Genomic DNA, 15,728 nt, shown 5'->3' on the forward strand with positions numbered 1-15,728 from the left:
GCTCTGCTGCAGCTCTACTCCCAACAAATTTTGATGATCCTCAGGCAAGACACAAAGACATGCTATAAACTGAAATTTGTTACCATATACTTTTTTTTTTTTTTTAAAGACAGAGTCTCGCTCTGTCACTCAGGTTGGAGTGCACTGGCATGATCTCGGCTCACTGCAACCTCCGCCTCCCAGGTTCAAGCGATTCTCCCACCTCAGCCTCCCCAGTAGCTGGGATTACAGGTGTGTGCCACCATGCCCAGCTAATTTTTGAATTATTTATTCCTATTTTTCTTTTCTTTTTTTTTTTTGAGACAGCGTCTTCCTCTGTTGCCCAGGCTGGAAGGCAGTGGTACAATCTCGGCTCACTGCAACCTCCACCTCCCGGGTTCAAGTGATCCTTCTGCCTCAGCTTCCTGAGTAGCTGGGATTACAGGTGCCCACCACCATGCCCGGCTAATTTTTGTATTTTTAGTAGAGACGGGGTTTCACCATGTTGACCAGGCTGGTCTCAAACTCCTGACCTCAGGTGATCCACCTGTCTCGGCCTCCCAAAGTGCTGGGATTATGAGCCACCATGCCTGGCCTACTTTTTGTATTTTTAGTAGAGACTGGCTTTCACCATGTTGGCCAGGCTGGCCTCGAACTCCTGACCTCAAGAGATCCACCTGCTTCGGTGTCCCAAAGTGCTGGGATTACATGCCTGAGCCACCGTACCTGGCTTGTTACCATATACTTTTATAGCACAGTACTTCACATTGATTAAAGAACTCTCATACTAACTGTGTCATTTAACATACACAACCACCAAGCAAAGGAGACAGGACAAACAGTAGCATCCCATTTCCAAGGCTGAGTGCAGTAATGGAAAAAATAAAGAGTTTTTATGAATAAGACAATCTGAGTTCAAATCCCAGGCATCTTGTTCAACTTTTCAGAGGCTTTGTTTCATCCTAAGTAAAGTGTAGACAGTACATACACCTCATGGTCTTTTAGAATGAGTCAAGGATTGAGTACTGCATGTATACAGTACTCAATGTTTCCTTCCATCATTCCACAGAAGGAAGGGCTACAAGTTCACACACCTACTCTGACTTTAAAGCTCCAAGCAGATTATCTTTCAACTCCCATGCTCAACCTCTCCGTGCTCAGATTCAAGAATGTAACTCAGCATCTCTTTAAAAGGTGTTTAAAAGATTAGTCACTGAGATACTCTACTAAAAGTTTTTTTTCAAGTAGATTTGTGAAATGTCACTCTCTTGAAATCTCACAAAGTGTGTATGTGTGTATATATATGTATGATACCGAAGGTTCTGAGAAGTCATGCAATAAAGAAATCTATTTGAACTCATTCTAACTAGCATTTCCCAAAAGTGCATTTAATGGAATCCTTTTTTACATAATTACCATAAACATCCACACAGACCTAACTTTCTTTTAAACATACTTTAAGGAACAATGGTTTTGATAAATTCATGTCTAACAAATTATAATAATAGATTAGATTATAATAGATTAACAATATTAATAACAATAGATATTATTATAGGACAGGGCACAAGAAATTATCCTTTAAACAAGATCCCTAAATCATTCTTTTGCAGCCTGCATTGAAATTCCACATTGCCTAGCGTCAAATTCAGAAAAATTTATTTAGGCAACTAAGACATTTTTATTTTTGGATTTCAGAATAAGTCTGCCACAGACACAAAGATTCCAAGAAGTGGCTCATAATGTCATCTAGCAGAAGACACACTTGGGGAAAAAGGTGGGGGAGGGGTATTATGTTTTGTTGCAAAATTGATTTTGTATGAGGTTTCTTACTCCCCAAATCTACCTTCAGAAAACGGTAGTATCTAATGATCTAATGCCACATCACTACCTCTCCTGTCCTTATCCTTGGTCTCCTGATGACCGCAGAAAGCAAGAGAGCCAGAGTGGAACGAGTGAGCTGTTAACTATAAATTACAAAAATGAGGACTCCTTTTTTCTCTGAAAACCAAGAAAGCGGTTACTCTGTCACAATCCAAAAAAAAGGAAATTAATCAATCATCAGTATTTGTCCTGAAATTTTCCGCAGAGGTCTCTGGTGTGATTAAAAACGTGGGGGAAGGTCAGGCGCGGTGGCTCGCGCCTGTAATCCCAGCACTTTGGGAGGCCGACACGGGAGGATTACCTGAGGTCAGACCAGCCTGGTCAACTAAAAATACAAAAATTAGCCGGGCGTGGTGGTGCGCGTCTGTAATCTCAGCTACTCGGAAGGCTGAGGCACCAGAATCGCTTGAACCCCGGAAGCGGAGGTTGCACCACTGTATTCCAGCCTGGGAGACAGAACAAGACTCTGTCTCAAACAAAACAAAACAAAACAAAACGTGGGGAAGAGGCCGGGCGCCATGGTTCACGCCTGTAATTCCAGCACTTTGGGAGGCTGAGGTGGGTGAATCACTTGAGGTCAGGAGTTTGAGACCAGCCTGGTGAAACCCTCTTCTACTAAAAATACAAAAATTAGCTGGGTGTGGTGGCACATGTCTGTAATCCCAGCTACTGGAGAGGCTGCGACAGAAGAATCGCTTGAAGCTGGGAGGCAGAGGTTGCAGTGAGCTGAGCTCACACCACTGCACTCCAGCCTGGGCAACAGAGCGAGACTCCGCCTCAAAACAAAAACAAAAACCGTGGAGAAAATGCTAAACTCGATTTCTTCTGAACCTATGCTAAGATGTCAAGGTACTTTGATTCTTCTAAAAGAATTTTAAAGGTTGTTATGTTTGGTGTCCTAAAAGTGTACATGGATTTTATATTATAACCTACATCAAGAAACTCATTCAGGCCAGGCGCCTTGGCTCATGCCTGTAATCTCAGCACTTTGGGAGGCCAAGAATTCCAGACTATCCTAGGCAATATGGCGAAACCCCGTCTCTACAAAAAATACAAAAATTAGCCAGGCATGGTGGCTCTCCCTTCAGTCCCAACTACTCGAGAGGCTGGGGCAGGAGGATGTCCTAAGCCCAAGGAGGTAGAGGCTGCAGTGAGCTGTGATTGCACCACTCCACTCCACTCCAGCCTGGGCAACAGAGTGAGACTCTCAAAGAAAAAAAAAAAAAAGCCTTATTCACAGATAATTTTTTTTAAAAATGGAAACTAAAATAGAATTTAAAACCCAAGCTGCTCAGTTTCTTGGAAGATGGATTTTTCCTACTTGGGAATATACTTTGTATATCTCGACTATTATTGTGCATGCAAGCACCTCTAAGAAGTACTTGTATCTGCAATGAATTCTTAAACCTCAGGGAGCCAAATAAAAAGACAAGGCCCGAGGAATTCTTTCAAAAATTAAAGTAACATTTCATATTTGCTTATTCTAACAGACAAAGAATAAAGAAGGAATCCGCTAAGTTGCAAGCTGAGGTGCAGACAAGTGCTGGTTCACAGTGACATCCTAGAAGGAATGCTCTGGATAAGAGCTTCAAGCTTCTGTGGTTTTCTGAGGAAAGTGAACGGAATCTAGACGTGTCCTATAGCTCAAAAAATCAGCGCTATGGACCACAGCGCCTAACAGAGTAAAATAATACAGTGTGCAGTTTGGCCACTAACAGCAAGAGTGGGAAGGGGCGAAGAGGAACCTTGATTGCCCGACACCAGGGCCACCTGAAAAGTCATCTTGACACTTCAGTCTTTCCATTTTGAGATCGGAAGCTTTAAGGACCATTAAATCGCTGCCGCTGCCACACCAGGCCCGACGGAGCAGAAAGGCTGCGCTCACCTGCGGAAGCGACCGGGTGCACACCTGCCGGGTGGCGAGGCCCGCACCGTCACACCCCGCCCCGGCTTACCTGCCCTTCGGTGATTTTTAGCGTCAACTTCCATCCCTTCCCACCCATCTGGATCCAACCAAGCGCAAGGGCGGGGGAGGGAGAAGCTAGTGTCGCGAGGAAAAGCATCCCCGCAACCCACCGCAGGCTTTCTCTCCTTCCTCCCCATTCCACAGAAGAGGCAAAGCCACACCGCCTCTCCTAACCCTCGTCTCCAATGCAAGGCCTGAAATACTTAGAAAAAATAATAACTGTTTTTAAGGAAAAGTAACATCCCCGCTCCCTTCCGCCCCTCACCTTCACGAAAGCAATCGGGGTTGTGGTACCTTCGATATCTAACAGGATCACGGTGACTTCGGCGGGGACCGAAAGCACGACCATTTCCCTACCGGATGCTACGGGACTCGGCCTGCTGTTGGGGAGGGCGGAGGGCGGCGCCGGCTGCGGCTGCGGCCCCCGGTACCGTCTTGGGCTTCCGGCGGCCCCGCGCGATCTCGGAGCCAGCGACCAAGTGCAGCCCGCCGCGCGTGGGGAGAGGACACCTCTGCACACCTGGAACTGGAAAAGGCGGCCGCCCAGGAGCCCTGAACTCGTGAGCAGGACGGGGCAGGAGCCCGAGACCACGTGGGCAGGAAAAGGGGCGGCCCTTGCCGGGTTCGGCGGGGCGGGGAGGGTGAAGGCGCCAGCGCCGATTGGCCGCCGTCAGGCCTCGAACTGGATCCGTCAAAATGGGCCTCGCGTGGGCGGGAACAAAGAAGCGAACGCGGGAGCAGGGTGCGCGAGAGCGCGCCCTCCGCAGACAGGTTGAGCGAGCGGGAGAGGCCCGGGGCACGTGCAGAAAGGAGCCCCGCGAGTGGCGCGCCGGGGATGTGAGTGCCCCTTGCCCTCTACTGAATCCAGCCCCCTCCCCGCCCACCGCCTCCGCCTTTGCATAGATACAGTCATCTGGCCAACCCCCGCCCCTCCTCCCGGCGTCAGCCCGCCAGAGGCCGCGCGGGGCCCGGGCTCCGGCCGATCAGCCCGGGAGGCCCCGCCGCGCCCCCTTGGCCCGCGCGCCCGTGGTCACAGTGGAAGAGGCGCCCGCGCTGCGCTGCCCGGAGGAGCCGTCGCGCGCCCGCTTCCTGTTCGGCTGGTTCCTGCCAGCTCGAGGACAAAACACGCGTGCGCGCGGCGGGCGAGCGCGCTCGCCGCCTCAGTCGCCAGCGCCGGGCGCAGTCCGCCTTTTTCCGGAGCAGCCTGGCCGCGGTGCTAGTCGGTAGCAGCGGCCGCCGCAGCGGCTCCGCACTGGCGAACCGAGGGCAGAAAAAGGCGGGGTTGACGGCTTTTTGGTAGGAGTGGGCTGGACCGGACGCCAGAGACAAAGGCTCCCAAGGCAAGAGGGACTGTGGCCCTGCGTCGGCTCTGCTCGGGACTGCTGACCCCAGGAATTTACGCCCCTTCGTTTTTCTCTTCTGATTCTTCTCTTCTCCCAAGCCCGCGTCCCCTCACGCGTGGCCTCTCTCCTTGCCGGGAGGGCCGCGATGGAGGTCCCGCCCAGGCTTTCCCATGTGCCGCCGCCATTGTTCCCCTCCGCTCCCGCTACTTTAGCCTCTCGCAGCCTCTCCCATTGGCGGCCGCGGCCGCCGCGGCAGCTAGCCCCGCTCCTCCCTTCGCTCGCTCCCAGCTCCGCCCGGCAGGGGGCGCGCCGGGCCCAGCGCCACGTCACCGCCCAGCAGCCCTCCCGATTGGCGGGCGGGGCGGCTATAAAGGGAGGGCGCAGGCGGCGCCCGGATCTCTTCCGCCGCCATTTTAAATTCAGCTCCATACAACGCTCCGCCGCCGCTGCTGCCGCGACCCGGACTGCGCGCCAGCACCCCCCTGCCGACAGCTCCGTCACTATGGAGGATATGAACGAGTACAGCAATATAGAGGAATTCGCAGAGGGATCCAAGATCAACGCGAGCAAGAATCAGCAGGATGACGGGTACCGCACGCTTCTTCCCCCGCTCCCCCTCCCCCAGCGCGCCGCACGCGCCCTTCGTCCCTCGTGAGCCGCGCGCTGCCCCCATTCTTTCTCAGAGTCGATTCCCCGCGTGCCTTCTGGGCCCCACTAGATTGGAGGGAAGAGGAAAGTAAGAGATCGAGGGGGTGACTGGAGAGACCCGGGAAGAGTGGGGGAAGGGCGGAGGGGTTGGAGGAGGAGGGCGGCGGCGTCTGTGTCCCGAGCGCGCAGGCGCCGCGTGGGACCCGGGGGGGAGGGGCCGGCCTCCCAGCGCTGCACGCTGCAGCTGCCGCCGCCTCTTCATTGTGTCTCTGTTACCACTCGGCGCGGTTTTCCTGGGAAGAGTTTTAGAGGACTCTGAGTTGGGGCACAAGCAGGCGACTGGTACCCAGATTCACAAAACGTGTTATGATTGATGAGTTCTCTGGGTGGAACGTTGGCTTGACAGCTGAGAACGAAGATGGACCTAAGTAAGATAAGATGTGAGGGATTCATCTAGGAAGTTGTGCCTTCTACTTAAAGGAATCTGGGCAGAACCTTTACTATATTTTATTGGTCTCTTTTGAGCTTTGCTTTATGTAGTGCGGACAGTGAGCTGTCCGCTGGTTTGAGTAACTTCGTTGGGATATTGGGATTTTTGTGTGACATAGATTAAATGTAAACATGGGTTAAATTGCCTACACTTAGGGGGTAAATGTCCCTGTTTTTATTTCACGATTTAATTCCAGAACTGAAGGATCATTTGAGTTATTGCTAATTTTTTTTAAAAAACACTTTTATTTCTAGTAAAATGTTTATTGGAGGCTTGAGCTGGGATACAAGCAAAAAAGATCTGACAGAGTACTTGTCTCGATTTGGGGAAGTTGTAGACTGCACAATTAAAACAGATCCAGTCACTGGGAGATCAAGAGGATTTGGATTTGTGCTTTTCAAAGATGCTGCTAGTGTTGATAAGGTAGGAACTATGTTTTGCATTGTGCTGCTTTTGTGGTGTTTTGCAAATTTTTCTGGGGGTTATATGGTGCTGTCAGATTAAATAAATCTGTCTTGTAGGTTTTGGAACTGAAAGAACACAAACTGGATGGCAAATTGATAGATCCCAAAAGGGCCAAAGCTTTAAAAGGGAAAGAACCTCCCAAAAAGGTTTTTGTGGGTGGATTGAGCCCGGATACTTCTGAAGAACAAATTAAAGAATATTTTGGAGCCTTTGGAGAGGTGTGTGATTATGTTTACACATGTTAAGCTTGATGTGTTTATAAAATGTTCAATCCTTGTCCGATTTATGCAGGGCAGATTCATGTTTCCTGTAAGAGTAGAATTAAATGACTGCTCAAGTCGCTTCCAGTGACTGTACCTTGATTTCATTGCTGCTCTGATGGAAACCCAACTATCTAATTTAGCTAAAACATGGGCACTTAAATGTGGTCAGTGTTTGGACTTGTTAACTAGTGGCATCTTTGGGTACAAAATAACATTAATTTCTCTCAGTGCTTCAAATATACAACAAATCACTGTAGGCTGATGTTGATCATAAAGCAGTGATGTCTGTATAGAAGTCACCCGATAAGAATAACATGTTTAAGTTGAAGCCTGAAAAGGCCTTTGGCATTTCTGACACTGTAACGTTTTACAATTATGGGATGACGTTGAGTGTGCATCTCTATTTCAGATTGAAAATATTGAACTTCCCATGGATACAAAAACAAATGAAAGAAGAGGATTTTGTTTTATCACATATACCGATGAAGAGCCAGTAAAAAAATTGTTAGAAAGCAGATACCATCAAATTGGTTCTGGGAAGGTAAAGCCATTTAAGCACTTTAAATGAAAATTTAAATAATTGAAATAATTTCTTGATGTGGAGAAAAATAAAATGATTTAATTTTAGAACTTCGGTAAAAATTATACTTTCATGTTTTTTAATTTGTTTATAGTGTGAAATCAAAGTTGCACAACCCAAAGAGGTATATAGGCAGCAACAGCAACAACAAAAAGGTGGAAGAGGTGCTGCAGCTGGTGGACGAGGTGGTACGAGGGGTCGTGGCCGAGGTGAGACTTAATTCTTGGAATATGACTCCGTGGTTTATTTAAGCTGTATACTGCTGAATATGAGTAGTCCTGTACCAAAGCAAAACTTTAAACTTAAAACCATTCCAGCGGAGGGGGGACTGTTCAGCTTAGTGGGGGTTGTGTGTGGTGGTTTTTTGTTGTGAGCTCACTGGTTTCAAAAAACTGTTGAAAGTATGGCCACTTTGACAATTAGTGTCATCACTGATAGGAAAAGTGTACCATTACATGATACACCGTGGTGTGATAGGTTTTCTTGGGCAGGAGTCCTTGTTTTAAACAGAACAGTGTACCTGTCTTCGGCTTTAATGGAAAATTGAATGATTTTCCATTAAGTTTAGGAAGTTTGATACTGGCACAATTGGACTTTCTGCCTCCTTTTTTATAACAGCTGGAAAAATAGTTTTTCAAGCAGATAGCAATATATATGTCCATTCTGCCCTTTAAGATTTGCAGAGTGAGAGACAAGAACGCATCATTTTATGTTAGAATTGGGGGTCAGAAGTTGTTTCCTAACAATCATTGTGCATTGTTTCAGGTCAGGGCCAAAACTGGAACCAAGGATTTAATAACTATTATGATCAAGGATATGGAAATTACAATAGTGCCTATGGTGGTGATCAAAACTATAGTGGCTATGGCGGATATGATTATACTGGGTATAACTATGGGAACTATGGATATGGACAGGGATATGCAGACTACAGTGGTAAGAATATTTAACTTAATTTTATAAAGCAGTGGTATTAAAATTCATTGTTAACATACAATCCTGTTCTGAAATTGTGTGTATGGGCTTTCCGTTAAAGTGTTCGGAGTTAAGTGTTTGAGGCATGTTACAATCATAGGATGATTATACTAACATAGACTGGTGGTTATAAATGAACTAGGATGTATGATTTATGAGTAGCATCTAATGGGTGCTAAAATATCTTAATACTTTTTATTTAGCATGCAAAGATTTGTAGATTTAATAGTTTGTGTTTGTAAAGAAACAGTTTTGTAGAAAACTATCTTAATGAGAATTCTGTGTTTTCAAAATAGGCCAACAGAGCACTTATGGCAAGGCATCTCGAGGGGGTGGCAATCACCAAAACAATTACCAGCCATACTAAAGGAGAACATTGGAGAAAACAGGTGTGTATAAGAGTACAGGAAAACAGTAGAAATGTCTAATTTAATTTAAAGATCAATAGACAAATGAAACGTAAAAACAAAATACTATGTAGCCTATTTTTACTAAATTGTTGATTTTTTAATTGCTTTATGAGCCTGTTTTGCCTAAAGTGTCTATAGATCTTTAACTTTAAAGTCTTATCTCACTTTCTTTAGTATTGCAGAAAAACTTAAGAGTTTTTCTGTTTGCTTTTGTGTACCAGGTGGTCTAGAGGAATAATTAAACATTTTAGAACTATTAACAGGTAAAGTACTGAAATGGGTACAACTTAAGGAAAACAAGAATGTTGTCTTCTAACTCTGACATTATACCTTGTTTGTACCCGCCAGCGGGAACTTCATTGCAGGCCGTGTGTCACCCTGACCACGTCTATCTCTGGGGGTCGCACGTTGCGGGCAGAGCGCAAGGCATACACCAGAAAACGCTGTCCTGTGGTATGGTCTCTTCCAACTTCATGTACCAGCGTAAAGATTAAAGTGGAAAACTTCAGACTTTGGCTTCTTTTTTAATCTTTTTGGAGATTAAGTGTCTAAACTTAACTTAAATGGTTTTTTACAGGAGTTAAAGTACATAAATGCCTTTTTACAGCTTAATCATTTTGGTCTTCTGTTTAGTGTTGTATTTCAATTGTGGAGCCTCATTTTAAGTGTTCATTCTTTTAAGATTTAATGCTTGCTTTTTCTTTTTATAGCTAATAGTGAAATCTACAAACCAAAACAAGAACTTTTAAATCTGGGATATAAATTAAAGATCATATGCACAGATCAATTTATGTTCTTGTAATAAACTTATTAGAAATTGGTGTTTGTGATAGCATTTTACTTGGGTTACTAGAGATGCTTCTAGTAGACCTTAATCTAGCATAGTTGAACCTCTGAATATGGGAAGGTTGTATTCCCAGATTCTTTCCTGAATAGATTTGAATTTAATGTCATTTGGGAACTCCAGGGTGAGTTTATTGACTACCCAAACTGTATTTTACCAATAAATATGCATATGATCTTTAATTATTGAAGAAAATAAAGTGAGGACTTAAAACAATTCATGAAAGTGGACCTTTAAAAGCTTGTCAGAGTTGCACAAATCTAACTGGTATTTTGTTTTTGTTTTTAGGAGGAGATGTTAAAGTAACCCATCTTGCAGGACGACGTTGAAGATTGGTCTTCTGTTGATCTAAGATGATTATTTTGTAAAAGACTTTCTAGTGTACAAGACACCATTGTGTCCAACTGTATATAGCTGCCAATTAGTTTTCTTTGTTTTTACTTTGTCCTTTGCTATCTGTGTTATGACTCAATGTGGATTTGTTTATACACATTTTATTTGTATCATTTCATGTTAAACCTCAAATAAATGCTTCCTTATGTGATTGCTTTTCTGCGTCAGGTACTACATAGCTCTGTAAAAATGTAATTTAAAATAAGCAATAATTAAGGCACAGTTGATTTTGTAGAGTATTGGTCCATACAGAGAAACTGTGGTCCTTTATAAATAGCCAGCCAGCGTCACCCTCTTCCCCAATTTGTAGGTGTATTTTATGCTCTTAAGGCTTCATCTTCTCCCTGTTAACTGAGATTTCTACCACACCTTTGAACAATGTTCTTTCCCTTCTGGTTATCTGAAGACTGTCCTGAGAGGAAGACATAAGTGTTGTGATTAGTAGAAGCTTTCTAGTAGACCATATTTCTTCTGGATTGTAATAAAATTGTTAGTAGCTCCTTTTACTTTGTTCCTGTCTCTGGAAAGCCATTTTTGAATTGCTAATTATTTTGGCTTTAATCATTGGTCACCTAGAAAAAGCTTTGTAATCATAACACAATGACTAATTCTTGATAAAAGTTCAGATACAAAAGGAGCACTGTAAAACTGGTAGGAGCTATGGTTTAAGAGCATTGGAAGTAGTTATAACTCAAGGATTTTGGTAGAAAGGTATGAGTTTGGTCGAAAAATTAAAATAGTGGCAAAATAAGATTTAGTTGTGTTTTCTCAGAGCCGCCACAAGATTGAACAAAATGGTTTCTGTTTGGGCATCCTGAGGAAGTTGTATTAGTTAGCTGTTAATGCTTTGTGAGTTTAGAAAAAGTCTTGATAGTAAATCTAGTTTTTGACAGTGCATGAACTAAGTAGTTAAACATTTACATATTCAGAAAGGAATAGTGGAAAAGGTATCTTGGTTATGACTAAGTCATTACAAATGTGACTAAGTCATTACAAATGTGACTTGAGTCATTACAGTGGACCCTCCGGGTGCATTGAAAAGAATCCGTTTTATATCCAGGTTTCAGAGGACCTGGAATAAATAAAAGCTTTGGATTTTGCATTCAGTGTAGTTGGATTTTGGGACCTTGGCCTCAGTGTTAGCTACTGGGATTGGCATACGTGTTCACAGGCAGAGTAGTTGATCTCACACAACGGGTGATCTCACAAAACTGGTAAGTTTCTTATGCTCATGAGCCCTTTTTTTTTAATTTGGTGCCTGCAACTTTCTTACAATGATTCTACTTCCTGGGCTATCACGTTATAATGCTCTTGGCCTCTTTTTTGCTGCTGTTTTGCTATTCTTAAACTTAGGCCAAGTACCAGTGTTGGCTGTTAGAAGGGATTCTGTTCATTGAACATGCAACTTTAGGGAATGGAAGGAAGTTCATTTTTAAGTTGTGTTGTCAGTAGGTGCGGTGTCTAGGGTAGTGAATCCTGTAAGTTCAAATTTATGATTAGGTGACAAGTTGACATTGAGATTGTCCTTTTCCCTGATCAAAAAATGAATAAAGCCTTTTTAAACAAAATCCAAACTTTTAATCAAGTCTTGATATGTATGACTGAGAAAAAATACATCTAGAGATGATTGACATGTTTTACAAAGAATTGAAGGGGGAGTGAGAATTGGTTTTTCTTGCAAGGGCTTTGAACTCTAGATTTAATTCAGATTTCAGGGTCTATCAGTTCACCAACTGATGCAAATTTGAACAGATACTCTAAGGCTAAGTGTCCTAGGTTGGATGAACTGTGAAGCTACTATCAAGATCTCGTTCCCAAGGATTAATTTAGAACAAAGTAATTGGACAAGTTTATTGGGGAGAGGGGATAGAAATGAATTCTAAAGTACCTATAACAAATACTCTGTGTATGTTTTTTACATCGTATTTGCCTTTTACATTGTTTAGACCAAATTCTGTGTGATGTTATCCTCGGGAAGAGGATAGAAATTAATCTAAAGTACCTATAACAAATGCTCGGTTTGTATATGTTTTTATACATCGTATTTGCCTTTTGCATTGTTCAGACCAAATTCTGTGTGATGTTATCCTAACAAAACACCTTAGTAATTTCTTTGGTTAACATGTTAATCTGTAATCTCACTTTTATAAGATGAGGACTATTAAAATGAGATGTCTGTTGGGATGCTAGCATGGATAAGCAGAGCTTATTCCATTACTCTTCAGTGGATCTTTATTTTCATAATGGCAGAGATCCTCACTAATCTTCACAAAACTTAATACAAGGGCATATCTGAACAATTAAGCTACTTTCCAGTACCAAGATTTGATTTAATGTCAATCAGGATGCTAGGCTGCGTGCTGTAGATCATGCCTGTAATCCCAAGCACTTTGGGAGGCCAAGGCAAGTACATTACTTGAGTCCAGCCTGGGCAACATGGCAAAACTCCGTCTCTACAAAAACTACGAAAATTAGCTCAATGTGATGGTGCACACCTGTAGTCCCAGCTACTTGGGCTGAGGCGGGACGATTGCTTGAACCAGGGAGGTGAAGTGTGCAGTGAGTCATGTTTGCGCCAGTGCACTCCACCCTGGGCGACAAGGTGAGACCCTGTCTCAAAAAATCACAGGATGCTAAACTTCACCAATTAAAAAGTTGACTAAGCTGGCCGCACGCAGTGGCTCATCCCTGTAATCCTAGTACTTTGGGAGGCCGCGGCAGGTGGATGGCTTGAGTCCAGGAGTTCAAGACCATCCTGGCCAATATGTCAAAACCCCAGCTCTACTAAAAATAGAAAAATTAGCTGGGCGTGGTGCTGTGCTTAGGTGAGAGGATTGCTGGAGTCCAGGAGGTAGAGGTTGTAGTGAGATTTGTGCTCCAGCCTGGGCAACAGAGTGAGAACTTCTCAAAAAAAAAAAGTTGACTAAGGCCAGGTGTGTTGGGCTGCAGTTGAGCTATGGTCGCTCCATTGCACTCTTATCTAGCCTAGGCAACAGAGTGAGACCCTGTCTTTAATTTTTTTAAAAGTTGATGCAAAAACATGTAAGTGTATGAATAATTTTTAGTTATAGATGTGTGTGTATACCATTTGAATTGATTCTTGAGTAGTTAGAAAGGGTCATTCATAGAAAACCCCCTTTCCTTAAACTTTCAGCCAAATAGAGTTGACATCTAATCTGTGGTTTCAACTTTAAGCAAAAACAATCTAAATTTATATATTTTTTATAGTCACTAGAAAATATTGTTTATAAATATATAGGCTGTTCTTTTAGGATTGGTTGGGGTCTTAAATTTGTCTTGAAATAGATTAGATGTGGAATTTCAGCAAGATTTAGTTAATAGCAAAAAATAAAAATACACCTTTGACTTTACTACTTTTTATAAACGGTAGGAAAGGATATACTGATGTTGTGGGTATTACAGGGTAATGCTGAACATTCTGAAGACCTTAACTTCTGCTGCTCTTCCCTCCCCCTCCCCCCGCCCCAACAAGAATGAGGTTGGAATTGTGCTTTTTTTTTTTTTTCTTTCCTTCCCTGAGTCGGAGTTTCACTCTTGTTGCCCAGGCTGGAGTGCAGGCTGGAGTGAGTGGAGTGATCTGGGCTCACCGTAACCTCCTCCTCCCGGGTTCAAGCGATTCTCCTGACTCAGCCTCCCAAGTAGCTGGGATTACAGGCATCTGCCACCATGCCTGGCTAGAATTTTTGTGTTTTTAGTAGAGACAGGGCTTCGCCATGTTGGTCAGGCTGCTCTCGAACTCCTGACCTCAGGTGATCCACCCGCCTCGACATCCCAAAGTCCTGGGATTACAAGCATGAGCCACCGTGCCCCGCGGGAATTGTGCTATTCTTAAGTGTCAGTTTAATCTCTGGTTTTACCCTTTAAAGACATGTACCACTTCAAAGAGACCACTCAAAGAGATATACCCATTCGGAGAGCTGTATCATAATCTTGGAGAGTAGTGAGACTAAAGTGTAGTTTGAAAAAGTATATTCACCCAGACGCAGTGGCTGGCTCATGCCTGTAATCCCAGCACTTTGGGAGGCTGAGGCGCGCGGATCACGAGGTCAGGAGTTTTAGACCAACCTGGCCAATATGGTGAAACCCCATCTGTACCAAAAATACAAAAAAGCAGGGTGTGGTGGTGGGCGAGTGTAATCCCAGCTACTTGGGAGGCTGAGGCAGGAGAATGTTGTGAACCCGGGAGGCAGAGGTTGCAGTGAGCCAAGATAGCGCCACTGCACTCCAGCCTGGGCGACAGAGTGAGACTCCATCTCAAAAAAAAAAAAAAAGAAAAAAGAAGAAAAGTATATTCAACATAATCTTGTCACTTAAAATCCAAATAACCAAAAAGGCTAATTTTGGTTTCTTAAAGACCAGCACAAGCTAGAAAATGTGAGAAACTTTACTTGCAGGCAAGTTTTTCTCATACTCTTCCAATGGTAATCTCCTTTTGGGAGTCTGACCAAAAGTGAATTCTCTTCAAACCCAAAAAAATGCATGTCTATAAATATTTTCAATGTAGTTTCAGGAAAATTAGAGACTTAGAAAACTGTTTTAAAATGCTCTTGAAGCTGTTGGCTTTTATGGTAACAAACTGACTAAAATTGATTGAATTTGTTGTAATTGATGAGGTTCCACAAAGGGAGTTTCTTCATATGTTCTCCACCTTCCACCTGGGTATTTGTATTGGCTGGTGAACACTCATAGGGGATTGTTTTATTGATGACAGGGTCTCACTCTGTCGCCCAGGCTGGAGTGCAGTGATGCCATCATGTCTCGCTACAGCCTCAACCTCCTGGGCTCAACCAATCCTCCCACCTCAGCCTCCCATGTAGCTGGGGCCACAAGCATGTGCCATCATACCTGGCTAATTTTTTTTTTTTTTTTTGATTTTTAGTAGAAATGAGGTCTTGCCATATTGCCCAAGTTAAACCTTTTTTTTTTCATCTTAGAGACAGGGACTCACTATGTTGCCCAGGCTGGTCTCGAACTCCTGGGCTCCAGTGATCCTACCGCTTAGGCCTCCCAAAGTGCTGGGATTACCAGCATGTGTCACCATGCCCAGCTTTAGCTTTAATCCCCTGATTTTAAAATGAGGAAGTCAGCTAATTGAATGCACCAATGCTGATTACATTCTGCAGTCTATTAAACTATAAAACTCCTATCAGGCATACTTGACTTTAAGCATTAAGACTGGTCAGTAATCTTTAATACACTTGGTTTCTGAGTGTTGAGCTCTATTGTAGCAAAGTAGGATTATATTACAATTGATCCATTCTTGTTCCTCTAATGGAATTTGAGCCTGGATAATCTGGAGCAACTACTCTTCCCATGAAAGACATGGCCTATGAAATTGACTATTTAGATTGCCCTTGAACCATGAAACATCTGGGGCATATATGTTTTTCATAGACCCTGCAAGCAGAGGAATGACAGGAGGGTGGGAGCAGTGGGGGTTAAGTGGTATTACAGAATAATTTCAATA

General features: G+C 43.8%; 2 protein-coding genes across 7 annotated transcripts in view; one reads left to right on the forward strand and one right to left on the reverse strand.

The window, feature by feature from the left end:
* Nucleotides 1-4,419, reverse strand: part of ENOPH1 (enolase-phosphatase 1) — a 30,114-nt gene extending 25,695 nt beyond the window's left edge. The window contains exon 1 of one of the 3 annotated variants that reach the window (XR_010111963.1): nt 4,095-4,419. Coding sequence is in view for 1 of the 3 variants with exons in the window: in XM_003832263.7 (XP_003832311.3) it covers nt 4,095-4,178 (84 nt within the window). In the remaining 2 variants the exon portion in view is untranslated. The remainder of the gene's footprint in view (nt 1-4,094) is intronic. The other 2 variants (XM_008957646.6, XM_003832263.7) reach the window with 2 other exon arrangements.
* Nucleotides 4,420-4,683: 264 nt separating this feature from the next.
* Nucleotides 4,684-10,391, forward strand: HNRNPDL (heterogeneous nuclear ribonucleoprotein D like). Of its 4 annotated transcripts, XM_034958577.3 has the most exons (8): nt 4,685-5,760; nt 6,565-6,733; nt 6,832-6,993; nt 7,448-7,579; nt 7,713-7,827; nt 8,384-8,554; nt 8,890-8,982; nt 9,352-10,391. In XM_034958577.3, exons 1-7 carry the CDS (start codon nt 5,318-5,320, stop codon nt 8,958-8,960), a joined length of 1,263 nt encoding a protein of 420 aa, XP_034814468.2. In that variant the 5' UTR covers nt 4,685-5,317; the 3' UTR covers nt 8,961-8,982; nt 9,352-10,391. The 4 variants fall into 4 exon arrangements, with proteins under 4 accessions (XP_063459847.1, XP_063459846.1, XP_034814468.2 ...); XM_063603777.1 differs by lacking the exon at nt 8,384-8,554 and having other exon boundaries at nt 4,684-5,760; XM_063603775.1 differs by having other exon boundaries at nt 8,890-10,391.
* Nucleotides 10,392-15,728: the final 5,337 nt, after the last annotated feature.

This window comes from Pan paniscus, chromosome 3 (assembly GCF_029289425.2).
Source record: "Pan paniscus chromosome 3, NHGRI_mPanPan1-v2.0_pri, whole genome shotgun sequence".
In the NCBI taxonomy this organism is placed as follows: Eukaryota; Metazoa; Chordata; class Mammalia; order Primates; family Hominidae; genus Pan; species Pan paniscus.